This window comes from Podarcis bocagei (genome assembly GCF_964188305.1).
Source record: "Podarcis bocagei genome assembly, chromosome: 11".
NCBI lineage: Eukaryota > Metazoa > Chordata > Lepidosauria > Squamata > Lacertidae > Podarcis > Podarcis bocagei.
The window spans coordinates 37760585-37776619 of NC_138136.1; the positions used below are offsets into that span (position 1 = coordinate 37760585).

A 16035-nucleotide genomic window follows, 5' to 3' on the forward strand; every position below is an offset into this window, starting at 1 on the left:
TCATAACCAGTTCACCTCCCCAAGTTACTATTTGCCCAGCTATGGACTAGAGAGGTGTGGGGATGACCTTTGAGAAAATAGCATAGGAGAAAGAGTTAACCACACCCCAGCACTGCCAGGCTCACCCCCTAGCTATTCCTTTCTAAATTAATGCCGTTATTTAAAGCAGAAGAGCAATAAAGCTCATTTCAATAACAACTGCATGATGGTGTATAGAAAACAGGTTTTTGTGTGCCAAAAGTGCATGGAAACAAATACAGCAAAAGACCATTTGGGCTTTACTTCATACAAGTAAAATAAGCAAATATTGTCAGAAGGGTTGAAATCATTTGCTGGATCCCTCCATTCTCAGTAATACATCAAGGATGGTAGTCATTATAAACCTAACTGCGGGAACGACTTCCCTTATGGCTAAAGACCTCAATTCAGGCTGCAGAGTGTTTACCATTCTTAGGACAGGAATAAACATCAGTGTTTCCCTTCATGTCTAGTTCCAGCTTGTAGTAACCTCAGATATATTCTGGTTAGAGAAGATTGAAGCAGTTCCCTGAGCTCACGTGAATATCTCCAATTGTTTCCTCAAATAGGGTGGTTTTGTCTCCTAGTACTAACTGTCACAACATACCTTCATTAGAGGCCTTCCGATGTAACAATGGATACAGGAAAACAAACAAGCATTCCTTGTCGGTAGTACAAGAAGTAGTAGCCAACATTCCTATTACTTAAAAAGACAGAAATAGGAGCTAACACAGGGTGTTTTTGCTTTTACCCCCTCCTACTTTACTCCCAGCGATGGGGATGGACACCAAGACAGCACCGACAACTGTCCCACAGTCATTAACAGTTCCCAGCTAGACACCGATAAGGATGGGCTGGGGGATGAGTGTGATGATGACGACGACAATGATGGAATTCCAGACCTTGTTCCTCCAGGCCCAGATAACTGCCGGCTTGTTCCAAATCCAGGACAAGAAGATGACAACAGTATGGCAGACATTTCTTATTCTTTCTCTTTTTACCTCAGTTTTTTTTAATGTACAACATATGGTGACGATATGGTGCCTTCTAATCCTCAAAGGAAGCTGATGATTTCCTTTGATTATAAGGAACCTATATTTTCCAGAACTGAGCTTTGCTTTGACCTTGAATAAGTGTCAACCAAGGGATTGGCTCTTTTGGATCGAATTCAGAAGGGACCTACAACTAATTAGAAACACCACATTTCCCCCCTTGGTATCTACTCTGGAAAACAGAGCATTTTAGAGCTAGTTATGTGACCAGACTCTTACCAGCTTCCTTAAGAAATGCCTTTATTGAGCTTTATTGACTGGAACAATAAACTTATATTGAATGAGAATTGAATATAATTGATGATTATAAGGTGCAAGGGCCATTTTATCCATAGTAGGAGCAGGAAGTTTTCCCCTTGTGCAGACTGTCCTGTGTATCTCAGTTTCTTTTGCAGAGCAGAGGTCTGTCTGTCAAACCAGACTCTACCACAAGTGTGAACAATTTCATGCAGGTTACAAAAGGCCATGAGAGGGCAGTGGTGGAAAGGTTTGGTATGAAGCACATTAAGTCAAGGCTACACGCTTTTAGTGAAGCCCAATAAAATTAAGATGTAAAGACCAAACAACACTTGTAATTGTATAAAGGTAAAGGGACCCCTGACCATTAGGTCCAGTCATGACCGATTCTGGGGTTGCAGCACTCCTCTCGCTTTATTGGCCGAGGGAGCCGGCGTACAGCTTCCGGGTCATGTGGCCAGCATGACTAAGCCGCTTCTGGTGAACCAGAGCAGCGCACGGAAACGCCATTTACCTTCCCGCTGGAGCGGTACCTATTTATCTACTTGCACTTTGATGTGCTTTCGAACTGCTAGGTGGGCAGGAGCAGGGACTGAGCAACAGGAGCTCACCCCGTCGCAGGGATTCAAACTGCCGACCTTCTGATCAGCAAGCCCTAGGCTCTGTGGTTTAACCCACAGCGCCACCTGCATCCCCTTGTAATTGTATAAATGGGTATAAATTGCACCCGTTTATTTTTGGGTGATTCATTCAGAGTAACCACAGTTCCCCGATTTTATCCACAAACATGGTTAGAACCCACATTTTATACATCAGTATGCACTTCAAGTGTAACCCACAGGGAACATGGGCTCTTCCCATGCTTCTTGTCTGAAGTACCAGGGCAGTGATTCACAAGCTGCTACACCTTTGCTTTGTTCACTTCATAGCAAGGCAGCTGCTTCTTCTCACCTATTTTCACCAGGTGGTGTTCAAATGGCTGCCCTACCTGCTTTATAGTAGTTAATGAAACCTGAAATGGATTAAGTTCATAATTTGGCTTCAATCAGAGTCTCCTAAAGTGATGTACAACTCTGTTTAATTCAGTCCTCAGGATTGCTTACACATCACTCAAATGCTTCCCTTTGGTTTTATCTCTTGGTACGTGGCCATTACTAGGGTTGCTCCACCCCTCCTCCCTTTCACTGTTAAAGGCAATCAGAAATGGGGCCTGCATATCTGTGAGCTTGGCCTGCATATCTGTGAGCTTGGCAAATGAACATAAGTATTTGTTTCCCCCTTGTAACTGCTGCTGAAACAGCTGTTTTGTGAAAACAGCTATCAAATCACATCCTTTGGGTGTTGTGTTCATGTGTCCAGGTGATGGAGTTGGTGATATCTGTGAATCAGATTTTGATCAAGACACAGTGATAGATAGGATTGACGTTTGTCCCGAGAATGCAGAGATCACCCTGACAGATTTCAGGGCTTATCAGACTGTCGTCCTGGATCCAGAAGGGGATGCTCAGATTGACCCTAACTGGGTGGTTCTAAACCAGGTAAAACATTTTTTAATATCTTAAAGCATCCAGAAATGATAGGCAGGAAAAAGCAACAAAGACTTTTCTCAAAACTTGGAAGAATAAGGGTGTTAATGTTGAAATGTGGTGGGGGGTTTTTTGGCGAGGGTGGTACATTGGAGGAAAACAATCTGGATATTTTTCGCAAAGAACATAAATGTGCTGGACTCACAAGGCGACACATGGATGAGCATTGATAATGAAAGTGGTCTTTATCCATCATCTTGGGCATGACTTAATAAAACATTCTTAGACTAGCTGCATGAATTATATTGCTTATGTTTCATAGGGCATGGAGATTGTGCAGACCATGAATAGTGATCCTGGACTTGCTGTAGGTATGTGAGTTATTTTTTTTGTAGACACTCACACGGCAGCTCACAAGTAGAAATGGATTAAAACTATTTCTCAAAAGATGCCTATAGTGATCCCCAATTTGTTGCTTCAGGATGCTTTGGTCTATAGCCTAGTGCTAGGTGCATTAAATCCCAGATAAAATCTCCAGCATTTCTGATTAAAGCAGGGCTTGGGGTCTGGAGTAGTTGATTGGACCTTTTGCATCTAAAGGAAGAACAAGTATCGAGTTTTACACTTATAATTGGTTTGGACTTGATGTGTATACCTATACATTCGAACAGGTTACACAGCTTTCAACGGAGTTGATTTTGAAGGCACTTTCTTTGTCAACACGGCAACGGATGATGACTACGCCGGCTTCATTTTTGGTTATCAAGACAGCTCCAGCTTTTATGTGGTGATGTGGAAACAGACTGAACAGACCTATTGGCAGGCAACTCCGTTTAGAGCTGTTGCAGAACCTGGGATTCAGCTGAAGGTACAGGCTTGAGCCAAAATGACCCAAATCTCATTAATGCTGTCATCTAGCGTTGCGCTGAGATGGAACTGGCAGGGCGTTTGTATGATGTGGTTTCTAACGTTCGTTTATTTGGATGTTCCATTACAGAATGGGAAAAGAATTAAAACTTCTGGTTTTTCTCATAATACTCGGAGAAATGTTATTGTTATTAAAGGAGATTTCTTATTTTTGACTTGTCTTTGTACTTGTGTTCTGTGTAGGCTGTTAAATCAAAAACTGGGCCTGGAGAACACCTCAGGAATTCACTTTGGCACACAGGGGACACTAATGATCAAGTCAGACTGCTTTGGAAAGACCCTCGAAATGTAGGCTGGAAGGATAAAGTTTCCTATCGCTGGTTCTTGCAGCACAGACCTCAGGTTGGGTATATTAGGTAAGGCGATGGGCAAAGCAGGATACAATGCAATTCTAAGTGAACATCTATTGTGGTCTATGTGTATACTTAAAAATGCAATACTGTCATACCTTGGTTTTCAAACAGTTTAGTTCTTGAATGCCGCAAACCCGGAAGTGCTGTTCTGGTTTGTGTACTATTTTTGGAAGCCGAACATCCAACTGGGCTTCCAATTGGCTGCAGGAGCTTCCTGCAGCCAATTAGAAGCGGTGCTTTGGTTTCCTAACATTTTGGTAGTTGAACGGATTCCGTTCGACTTCTAAGGTACGACTGTACAGTATGTGAAAGCAAAAAACAAACTTCTGTTTCACGATACACACTACCATACATTTGTGTATACAGTGGTACCTCGGGTTAAGTACTTAATTCGTTCTGGAGGTCCGTTCTTAACCTGAAACTGTTCTTAACCTGAAGCACCACTTTAGCTAATGGGGCCTCCTGCTGTTGCCGCGCCGCCGAAGCACGATTTCTGTTCTTATCCTGAAGCAAAGTTCTTAACCCGAGGTACTATTTCTGGGTTAGCGGAGTCTGTAACCTGAAGCGTATGTAACCCGAGGTACCACTGTAAATGTAGCTCTAATGATGGTAATGGGTTTGCTTTTTATTTTATTTTATTGGTTTCCAGTTTTTGCCCAGTACCTGAATAGTCTGTTGCAACTATTAAATATTGTATGTAGAACATGCTATCCTCCCCAAGCCTTCATTCAGGATATACACTTAATTAAAGTTCTTCTTACTTTGCTTTAAGCAACAGTGCCCTTCTGCTGCCTCAAATATGTAAATGTGAATTATACTCACAGACAAGGAGACGAGTTGTAAAAGATCTGGCATGTTGTCTTCCTGCTGTCAGAAATTATTACCAAGCAAGATTCTCAGCAAGCTCATTTCCCCATCAAACTAAGGCTGAGTTCACACATATTGGTAACCACAACATATGGCTTTTCACCCCAATCACAGTGCTTTTCACTAAGAACTTATTAACACATCCAGCTGCAAGTCTTCCATGTTTGTTTCATGATATCATAACATGAATCAGCTCCAGGTTCTTATCTTTTTTAAAAAGAAAGATGTTTCCATATTTTTGCAATTTATATGCTTAGTTATTTTCACCTCTAAGCGGCGTACAAGTAACTCTACAATAAAGATAAAAACCAGTAAAACTGCAAAATGAGAATTCATAGATGTGTGTGTGCTTGCAACAATACTCACCAATACAAAGTACCTTTTTCCTTTTTCTGCCCATGGCAGCCATTTTGTGCTGCCACTCACAGCACTTTTATCTATCTATATCTATATATGAGTACCAGCACCTCACTTTAAAAAAGAAAACAACCCACTGTGTGTAGAGAATCAGGATACATCTATCTTTATTTGTTCCACTTTCAAAGGGCAAGGTTTTATGAAGGTTCTGAACTGGTGGCGGATTCTGGAGTGACCATAGACACTACCATGCGTGGAGGAAGGCTTGGTGTTTTCTGCTTCTCTCAGGAAAACATTATTTGGTCCAATCTGAAGTATCGCTGCAATGGTAACATTTCCCGCACATCGTCCTCCTGCCTAATCAAATGAGCAACTGTAAAGAGGAAAGCTGTTTTAGGGAGGTTGCATGAATGACTTTGCAGATAAGGCATTGCATATGCTTTCCAAATCTGCAATGTGACTTAGCAGGTCTCTGGGCTGCTCAGATGTGAATACAGCTGATAACTCAACTGCTGTGTAAATGTCAGTTGCTTGCAGAAGACCCTTTGGAGATCTAAAAAGCGTGCAATTAATCATGTTAAAAAACCAGTAATCTTTGCACAATACTGAGCATTTTGGAAATATTGAAATAAGAATCTGGGGGGGGGCCTTCATCAAGAAGTAACAGGTGCATCCATTGACTCACATTATTTCCTTTAGGTAGTCATATTCCCACTGTTACCTGGGCCACAAAATAGGGAACAATTGATAAATGGAGAAGCCCTCAGGTGTAGGCTTTGCTGTTCAGATCTTAGTCATAGAAACTGTTCAGCTGATTACTAACAAAAGTGTACAGCCATGGACAGTTAAAGCTGCAATCTTAATATGCAGTCTTACTTGGCAGGAAGGCCATTGAATTCAGTGGGGTGTAAATCCTTCCTTACTTCTGTGGCTTCTTGCATGAGACAAGTCCAGCTTTAAGCAGAGGGACATGTAGACTTGAGCAGTTCTGCTTGCCTTGGCGAGTGTGATGCCACACTCTGGCACCTATGATGAGTGACTTGCCTTCTTTCTAACCTCGAAATTGCAGAGGTCAGGTAAGATTTTGTCCTGGCAGTTTGCATGCGAAGGTGCCTGGGATTTGCTTGGCAGATGCACAGCCAAGGTGCCTAGAAATCTTGGCCATGCAGAATCATATTGGCAAAAAGCTACAATCTTGTCCTGTTCAGGGACAGGGAAGGTGGGTGAATGAGATAAGGATGAACACTGCTGCCTGAAGGCACCCAGGGCACTTTAGGAAAGGAGGATAGCTAAAGTTTGCACATTTTCCTGCTTAGGACTGGACTTGTGCCATGTAAGAAGCTGAACCATTTTGACCCCTGCAGATGCAACATGGGTAATAATAGCCTAGGAGTTCACAATGCTGGCCTTACGGTGTGCTTTCCCCCCTGTAGAGACCACACTCATATTTAATTAATCCAGCTGTAAAACAGAACTTCTAAAAAAAAAGTTACAGCTGTGTGTAATAAGCAGGCACCAGCTCTTAACCTGAACTTTGAAAATAAAATGCGCATGAGTTTCATACCAAGAGTAAAGACTAATCATGTGTCTTCTGTTTCTTGTTTTTAGATACTATCCCAGAGGACTTCCAAGAATTTCAGGCTCAGCAATATGGAGTTGGAGATATTTAAGAATACAAGCTGCTTTGGCAAACAATAAAGCAATGTATATTAAATTCTTATACGGCTTTTTTTTGGTGCAAGTCCACACTACGCTTGTCATTATTGGTGTAAAGATAGCACACCATAGACAGAATAGGGTGGGGGGGGTCATTTAGGGTTGAATTTCTTTTTTAAAGTTAAAACATTTAGGGTCCAGCTGATTGGTTTGTTCCTGTAAATCAGGGGTGGGGAATCTTCTTTATCAGACGGGGCCACATTCCCTCATGGGATGTCTTCTGGGGACCATATGCTGGACGCAAAAGTGGATGGAGCAACGCATGCGCTGCTTCCTCCTGCACAGTAGGGCAGCCTTCCAGCCACAGCAGTTTCAACAAGCAGCCACCTACTGTCATCTCATTCCATCCAGGTAAGCTGGAGGCATTGTAGCAGTTCAGGGACACAATCCAGCCAGGCAGAAGCACAGAGCGGGGCTGGTGTGAAGTGTGGCATTGTGAGAGGTCATGTGGTCTTGTGAAAGTCTTGAGGAGCAAATAGGGAAGCTGGGGGGGCCTGCATTTGGGTCTGAGGTTCCCCCCTCCTGCTGTAAATAAACAGAAATAAATAGGCTAATTACATGTCACACAAAAACATGTGCTGAAAGCTTTCTCATTGCCTCCTTTATAACAAACAAAAAAGCTGCTTATAAAACAGAAGTATAGAACAGAGCGGGTACTTAACCCATTTTTCCCACTCCAAATTTACTCTCATGGTTTCCTTCCTCCTCCTTCCCCTCAACAGCATCTTAGTCATGTGTTGCAAGTGCATAATTGAAGTTGAGCTGGGGGCAGGGAATTGTTGAAAGCAAGGGCGGAAAGGAGGCAGGAAAGGGTTAAGCGCCTCTTCCCTCCCCCAGTTCATTCTCCATTCCAAATTTCCTTGCTGTGTTAGACTGTATTGTTTTAATTAGTGTTTTTATAGTTGTTTTGATTTTGTGTGGAGTGCCCTACCTGGGTGGATGGAGCAGACAAGTAATTTCGTTGTCCCCGAGAGGGGGCAATGACAATAAAGATATTATTATTATTATTATTATTTTATTATTTCCCTCTGCCACAGTAGCTTCTCATTTAAAACAACAACATGGAGCCGAGGCTGTGTACGTAACAGGTAAGCCCTATTTCGGTGTTCTGTCCGAACAGGAAATGTAAGCACGTGCAGGGGGTGTTGGGGGCCTACAGGCCAGCCCTGCCCTCAACATTCCTGCATGCACCAGCCCCCACTTACCAAGGCCAGCTTCTAAGTGCGTTTCACTGAATGTGCTTAGAGGCCTCCATAGGATCAGAAACCCTGATAAGGCAAGGTCCCCAACTGCGTGGAGTATGCCGGGACTGATACACGTGGCAATGGTGCATAGCTGTCAACCGTCCCTTATTTGGCGGGAAAGCCCTGCATCCCAGCGCTGTGTCCCGCTGCTGTCCCTTATTGATGATGTCCCTTAAATTTCCCGGGTTTCAAAGGAAGCAGCTCCTCTCCCTCCCTGCCTGCCGGCCAGGGAGGAAGGAGGCTCCAACTGTGTTGCTTGGCTGCGTTGCTCACCCAGTAAGGAGTCTAAGAATGACTGGGGGTGTGGAGCTTGCATGCCTTGTGCCGATCAAATCGGCCACGTTGCCTGGGGACTCGCCTTTGCTCAGCGCTTCCCAGTGGAGAGGTGACGGTGGTTTTCCTTGCCCTTTGCCAGGTTGCTGTGCTGTGGTAACCACCGCTTGAGGCTTTGTTTGGCTGCTGGCTAGGCTTTCTGCCTTTGGCATGGAGGGGCTCAGAAGTTGAACATACCTGTGGTGGGAAAATCCCTTATTTTGGCTGCTGCTCCCTTATTTTCGAGGCTGCTGCTCCCTTATTTTCAAATCTGTAAGTTGACAGCTATGCAATGGGGGGGGGGTGGAGCTTTCATGCACTCTTGAAGCATTCCCTGCTCATGTTTTACATTACATAATGCCTGAACAGGCCTGTGCTTTTCACCCCATGTCTTCCTCTGCGGAGACCTCAGTGCTGCCTTATCCACACAAGCAACTGGAAGCCAGGGTCCATATCACCTGCTTGCAGGGCTAACTACCAGCAGACAGGAATTAAATGGCTGCTTCAGGTATCTGATGATGGCTTTCATGAAAAGGGCAGTCAGTTGCTATTTTAGTTTATGGTTTTTGGATTTCTTTTCCTGCTAGGGAGAGAGGGGGGGTATTTGTGGTATTTTCAGCCTCAGGTTCCCCAATTATTGAACTGACCTCTGGTACTGTGTTATCTTGGAGGTGGTGGGTGAGAAGCACCATGTGCTGCTCTGTCTCACAGCAAATTGTCTTAGGCTTGCCCCGGATACTGGATAAAGTACCGGTAGCTATACGTACAAGCTGCTGCTCTGATCACAATTCCCCAGCCAGATTCAACAGCTAGGGCTGCAGACCTTTAAAGAAACTAAATTCCCACCCGTCAGCTGTTTGGGAGGAGGAGCAAGCTGGAGCAAAATTGTTGGCTGATGCAATTCTGATGTACCACTTAAATGTACTTGAGGTTTTTGCACTATTGGGTGAGCAACATATCAGGCAAGCAATTCTGCTAGTAATTGGGTTTGTCTTGTGGCTGCTGCCTAAACCCCATTATCTTTTACCTAAACCTTGCTTCCATGCCGAGAACCATCTGGCCCCCATTGGCTTCAAAGGCACGAACTGTAGCCAACATTATTTTCACATGAAGTCAGCCAGCTTGCTGAGTGCTGAAACAGCTGCTAAGTGCAGACTTTTGATAGCCATGTACTGTGGGAGGAAAGGCCTAAGACCCACAAGGGTATCTGTGCAGGATGTTTTGCATATGCCCTGGACAGCTACAAGCTTTGCACCACAGCTTGAAAAGATATTTACTTGTTCAACTTCCACTTCACTATGCAGCATAGTGGAGTCTTTCACTGGTCATCATCTTCTCGTGGCTCGAATAGCCGTGGGCAGATGCTCCCATTTGGCTATGGAAGAGTCTGATTACAGGGGGGAAATTGACTTGTGAAACTTAGTGCTATCCTATGCATGTCTACCCGGAAGTAAGCCCGGCAGCAATATGAGTAGATCCATTAAAAGAGTAGATCACTTAAAATGAACAAACATGATTCAGGTAGTTGTACTAATTTCAATTTCTACTCTGGGTAGAACTTAGTTGAATATTACCCATTAGCTTAAAAACAAACCTGACTAAAATAACGAGAAACTAGTTTTTTTAAAAAATACATCATTTAAGTATGTCCAATAAATAGAACAGAAGAGAGCACAAGAATATATAGAACAAATATCTATTATATTGTTATTTTGCTTGCTAGGTATAACAATTTACTTACAATGACCATGTAGCATAAGTAGCACATGTTTGAAAGTCTGATTCTCTAAAAACTTTTTTTAAAAACTCTCCAGGGTAGTATCACATTCAGTTGTTTGTAAAAGCAGCAGCGATTAGAAGTCAGTACTTTAAATGGAAAACATGATGCTTGTTTATTTTAGGTTGCTAATCACTGTGGGCAAATTCATACCTTATTTGTGGCTTGTAAAGACTTCCTGATGCATTTTTGCCATAACAAATGGTTAAAAACTAGTGTTTCCTGTGATGTGGTTTTAAGTTTTGCACATGGAGGCTACTGCACATGAGCGACTGCCCTAGTGAAAAAGGGCAGAAATCATCACGTTAATAGAATGTCTCCATTTTTATGTGGAATTCTGGAGGGTAGTCAGTGGCCATTGGCAGGGGGTTTTTCCAGCCGAAACTCAGTTCTGGCACTTCTCAGGTGGGCGCCATTGCTATTATAAGAGTACAAGGGAAGCACTCATGATGAGTGCCGACACCTCTTTTTCTAGAAAAATGGCACTGGCCATAGGATATATTAAATGACCTCTCGCATCAGAGACAGAGCTCTGATGTCAAAGAGAACTACCTAATGCTGGAGCCAACCTCCACCATTGAAATATACTCAGAGTCAAGAGTGGATTTCATGCTCTTTATTCAGCTCATAGTGGTGAGGAGGAATGAGAACTTCCCCCAGAATGTCTGCCTTATATACATTATTTACACAATGGGCCCCACGTGATTGGCTAATTCCAGGATTCTCCTGTAGACCAATCAGGTTGCGGATTCCCTTCCACCTGGAGCTGGATTGGGTGGCTCCTTTGGACCAATCAAACTCTGCATTCTGAATCCTATTGTTCTAGGACCAATCAGACTGCTGCCTTTTGGATCCTATTCAACTCAGTACATAACAACCACAATAACAAGACCAGTTCCTCTGAATCACCAGCCAACCTACTTACGACATCCAAATGGGGGTGTGCTGGGGAGTGTTCCAGGAAGCAGTCGGGATCCCAAGCCTACCTTACCCCCAGCACTCCCTCTGCCCCAAACTAGAATAAAACATACACATGCTTTTGAGTGCCACTGATCCTCTTCAATGAGTGAGGAAGTAGGTAGGTGGGTGGGAAATAGTGTTATTATTTTAGGCCGGAAACAGATGGAGGAAAGCAGAGCTCTCCATTTTTTCACCCTGCCTGTGAGAGGCCAGCAGGATGTTGGGATGAGGCAGTTAAAACTGCCTTTGTTAAGTCCTCCCCTGCCCTAAAGGCTTGTAGTTTTAAGGCAGTGTACACATCACTGGCTTAAACAATGCGGTCATTCTTTTTCCTCATTTTTGAATGAAGCTGGCTGGGGGGCAGGGAAGTGCATCAAAAAGCAGTATTTCTTAAGAAACAACTGAATAGGTATGGGTTGTGACTAATGTGTGTACAGTGCTTCTCAAACTAGCAGTGAGAGTTCACTGGATGCAGAGCAAACAGAAGCATGTACACAGCCTGTGTCTGTCAAATTAACAAATTAGTACAGTGGAACCTTGGGTTGCGAACGTGATCCATGTGGGAGGCACGTTCGCAACCCGCAGCGTCGTGCCTGTGCATGCACGGGTTGTGATTCGGCACTTCTGTGCTTGCGCAAAACACAATTTAGTGCGTCTGCACATGTGTGCGCGCCAAAACCTGGAAATAACCTGTTCTGGTACTTCCGGGTTTGGTGTGGTGCGCAACCCGAAATCATGTAACCTGAAGCGTCTGTAACCCGAGGTACCACTGTATGTAAAGCATTCCTATGGCTCTCACTGTGGCACAAATTACTTTAGGAGAAGGCTGAGTCAGACATCAGGATGTATGTAGGTGCTGACCAAAGAAGAATGTGAAAACCTTAGCCAAATGATTTAATAAAATAAATCTGTAGGGCAAGCAGGGGGTCTATGAACAGATTATGGGTTGCTCTGAGGCAACTCTGGATGGCTTGGCTGAAGGAGAAATGGTCTTGAGTAGGCCTTGAGTAGACAGAGGTTCTATTGAGCTGAGGAAAGTCTGCAGACAAAAGCCCCTTCTGTAGGGCTACCAGCTGGACAGTTTTAAATTGACTCCCCCATCTAAAAGTTCAGTTGCAATTCTTCAGTTCAAATTGATGTTTAACTTTATTTGCCTATGCCAAAGAGAAGTGGTTCCCCTCACTTCTTCTTGACCTTCAGGACTCATCAAAACACCTTTTATTTTTCAGGTTCATTTTTGTCTTTTCTTATTTTAAAGTAATAACTGGATTAAAATTTCCATTCCGATACATTGATAACACCATAGTTTCAGCCATATACTTGAGATTCAGACTCCAGCTACCATATTTTATACATTAAAGTGTAAAAGGTCCAAGCACCAAAGAAACAAATATCCTGTTCTTCCTAATGGCAGTTTAGGTGGTAAAACTGGATTGTTAATGTGGTCTCATGTGACAGCCTTCTAGGTGTTTGTACTGAGGAGCAAACCATGTGAAGGAGTTCTAGGCTACTCTAGTCATCTTTTCTGTGGCAGGCTAGATTTCTATGTATGAGAGACTTCCTTTCCTTTACTTGAGGAACATTCAAGCCTGTAAACTGCCCCCTGCCTCTGAAGAGGTACAGTCCAACACAGGACCATAGGAAGCTGCCTTTTACCAAAATACGACCATTTGTCTATCAAGCTTAGTACTGCCTGCACTGACTGGAAGTGTCTGAGGAGCTTCAGTCAGCAATCTCTTCCTGTCCTGCTTGGGACAGGAATGCCAGGGACGTCACAGGGAACTTTCTTCATGCAAACCTATACTATTGAGCTATGGTTAATTAACCACCTCATCTGCTGCTAATGAAAATTAGTCCAAGATTTATTGTAATATCTCTTCGACTCTCCAACGATTTGAAGGGGATGGATTTCTGAGCATATGGGGTTTAGTTGTCCACTAGGTGGCAATCTCTGCTTTGAGAATCAGCATGTATAGCTGAATACATATTTTTTTTCATAATTTAGTATACTTCTGAAGATTTTATCAATGCTTTATCAATTAAAAAAAAAATCTGCTTTCCTTTTTACTATAGGACTTTAAATAAATAATTATGTGAGGAAAGCACTTTTGCTCCCCACCCTTTTCAGCCAAAAGACTCCTGCACTTAGAGTAGAGTTGCGCTTGTTGAGGAAACCACTGAAATTGTTGAGGTTTTTTTAAAGGAAAACCCAAAAGTTGTGCCAAAATGATGTGATTTCTTGGTTTACTTGCTGAAGATCTAGGCCGAGCCACCGCCTTCCGGACGTCACTTCTGCCTTTGAAATCTTGGATGTGTGGAAGCTCCACCTTAAAGTTACATCTCTGATAGCAACCAGGTGGGGTGGCAGCTGCATGGGTAGCAGCTGGGGGAATGGCTGTGGCTGGGCTGTAGGAGGGCCAAAGGCAACAGACCTCTTGGGCAGAGCCCTCCATTTTCTCTCCCTCTGCTCTGCAGCCTGGTGGAATAGTTGTAGCCCTACTGAAATCCATGGAGCTAACTTAGCTATCTCCATTATTTTCAATGGGTCTGCTCTTAAAAGAATATTGCCTTTTGGCAGGTGGGTGTGTTTTCCCATCCATAGAATCCCCCACAACAGCTGAAACAGGGATGGGGAACCTGTAATTAACTATCTCTGAAGGACGACAACTTCATCTACCAGCCATGCTACATCTGGAAGGCCCTAAGATCTGCCCCCATCCTTGTGAGCAGAGGTGCAGGTATGTAGGTACAACATTTAATGCATCCTAGATTGTAGCTCGCTGACATTAACTCATTCATATAATTTTTTTAAAATATGCATAAATTATAGGTCATCCATCGTTTACTACTATAAAGAGAGTCAGAAAGCTAAGTATCTAATTATCTAAAGCATCTTAAAAAGCAGAGAAATCAACTTGCCAACAAAGGTCCGTATAGTTAAAGCTATGGTTTTTGGCTGATTGCCGAAGAATTGATGCTTTTGAATTATGGTGCTGGAGGAGACTCTTGAGAGTCCCTGGACTGCAAGAAGATCAAACCGATCCATTCTTAAGGAAACCAGCCCTGAGTGCTCACTGGAAGGACAGACCGTGAAGCTGAGGTTCCAATACTTTGGCCACCTCATGAGAAGAGAAGACTCCCTGGAAAAGACCCTGATGTTGGGAAAGATGGAGGGCACAAGGAGAAGGGGACGACAGAGGACAAGATGAGTAGACAGTGTTCTCGAAGCTACCAGCATGAGTTTGACCAAACTGCGGGAGGCAGTGGAAGACAGGAGTGCCTGGCGTGCTCTGGTCTATGGGGTCACGAAGAGTCGGACACGACTAAACAACAACAATGCTATCCAAGGAGCACAAGGAACATAGGAAAAAATAAATGTATTATATATGCTTTTGAAAAACCAGGCATCTAATCATGGGAATATATATATTTTTTAAATTGGCACAGTATAGAATCAACATATTGTCTCAACCTGGGTTTCAGCATTATTCTTTTTGCCAGTGTAAGGCTGACTGGTTGCTCTGGGAATGCATTGTTATGTATTTGGAATGGAATTGAACAGCACATGAATATAATCATTTAGGCAGCAAGTTTTTCTCCTCCCACCCACTCAATGCTGTTCTGAGGATCTTCCTGACCTTCCAGAGCCAACTGAGAAGGCAGATGGGGGAGGGGGGTAGCAGGGAACAGTCTTGTTGCACTAGCTTCTCCTGCTAGCACAACCATTGCTATTTAATTTTGAACGTACCCAAGAGCAGGCTTTGGAATCTTGTTCCCCATCCACTCACCCTGTAAGTCCCCTAAGACACAGCATCAATGCGGTGATACACACCTGGAAGAAATATTTGATGAAACACAGCACCTAGATATTGGACTGAACAAGGAACAATGGTTAATGAGTGAGGGACATTCTCAGTGAGCCAGGGTCTTCTGGGCACCATCAGTACCATTTGGGGCAACTTATTGGTTTTGTTATTATGTTTTTCTGCGCTTATGTTATAAACTGCTTTGTGAACTTCAGATGAAGGGCAGTATAGAAATGTAATAAATAAATTCATTGACCACTTAATGAAAGCTGAAATGGTATAGCAGCTTTAAACTAACTGATCAAAATGGATTTCTAGGTATCAGGACATTCCAACCTGCAAAAAGTCAGGTTTTGTGGGTTTTTTTAAAGCGGATTTGTTATGCCAGGGTAAGAGCATTCTCACCTACTTCATTTGCTCAAACCTAAATTTCCAGTATGAGTCCCATAAAATACATACAGTCTGGAGGAGACGTTAAAGGAAAAAAAACCATTGCAATTTTAAACAAAGGATACTTTATTGGCCAGTTAAACAATTACATCTATAATACTTTTTCAATATTCCTAGAAAACCCAACAAAATGCTTTAAAAACCATACACAATGCTTGTTTTACACTTAAGAGTTCTCTCAAACAACTAAAAAAACCAACAAATCCATATAGTCTTAAAACTGCTACAAGTTACATGACTCAGACGGTAACCTCTTTGAGCTACAATTCTGAACTCCCTCCTCCCCGAAATTGAAAAAAGAACAAGATTGTATAAAAAAAACCTTTAAAAATTGAAAATCTTTAAAAAACCCATTATGAATTATGTTCTATTCTTAATTCATTCCTTAAAACTGACATGAAAAAACATTGCAGATAAAAATATATAAAAGGAA

The 16035-nt window shown here is 42.9% G+C and overlaps 1 protein-coding gene across 2 annotated transcripts in view; it reads left to right on the forward strand.

Moving 5' to 3' along the window:
* THBS4 (thrombospondin 4) overlaps positions 1 to 7051 on the forward strand; it is a 41067-nt gene extending 34016 nt beyond the window's left edge. For both annotated transcript variants that reach the window (XM_081212722.1, XM_081212721.1), the window contains exons 16-22: positions 791 to 984; positions 2667 to 2845; positions 3156 to 3204; positions 3505 to 3701; positions 3944 to 4116; positions 5526 to 5665; positions 6946 to 7051. In XM_081212722.1, coding sequence (XP_081068848.1) covers positions 791 to 984; positions 2667 to 2845; positions 3156 to 3204; positions 3505 to 3701; positions 3944 to 4116; positions 5526 to 5665; positions 6946 to 7007 — 994 coding nt within the window. In that variant the 3' untranslated portion in view covers positions 7008 to 7051. The remainder of the gene's footprint in view (positions 1 to 790; positions 985 to 2666; positions 2846 to 3155; positions 3205 to 3504; positions 3702 to 3943; positions 4117 to 5525; positions 5666 to 6945) is intronic.
* Positions 7052 to 16035: the final 8984 nt, after the last annotated feature.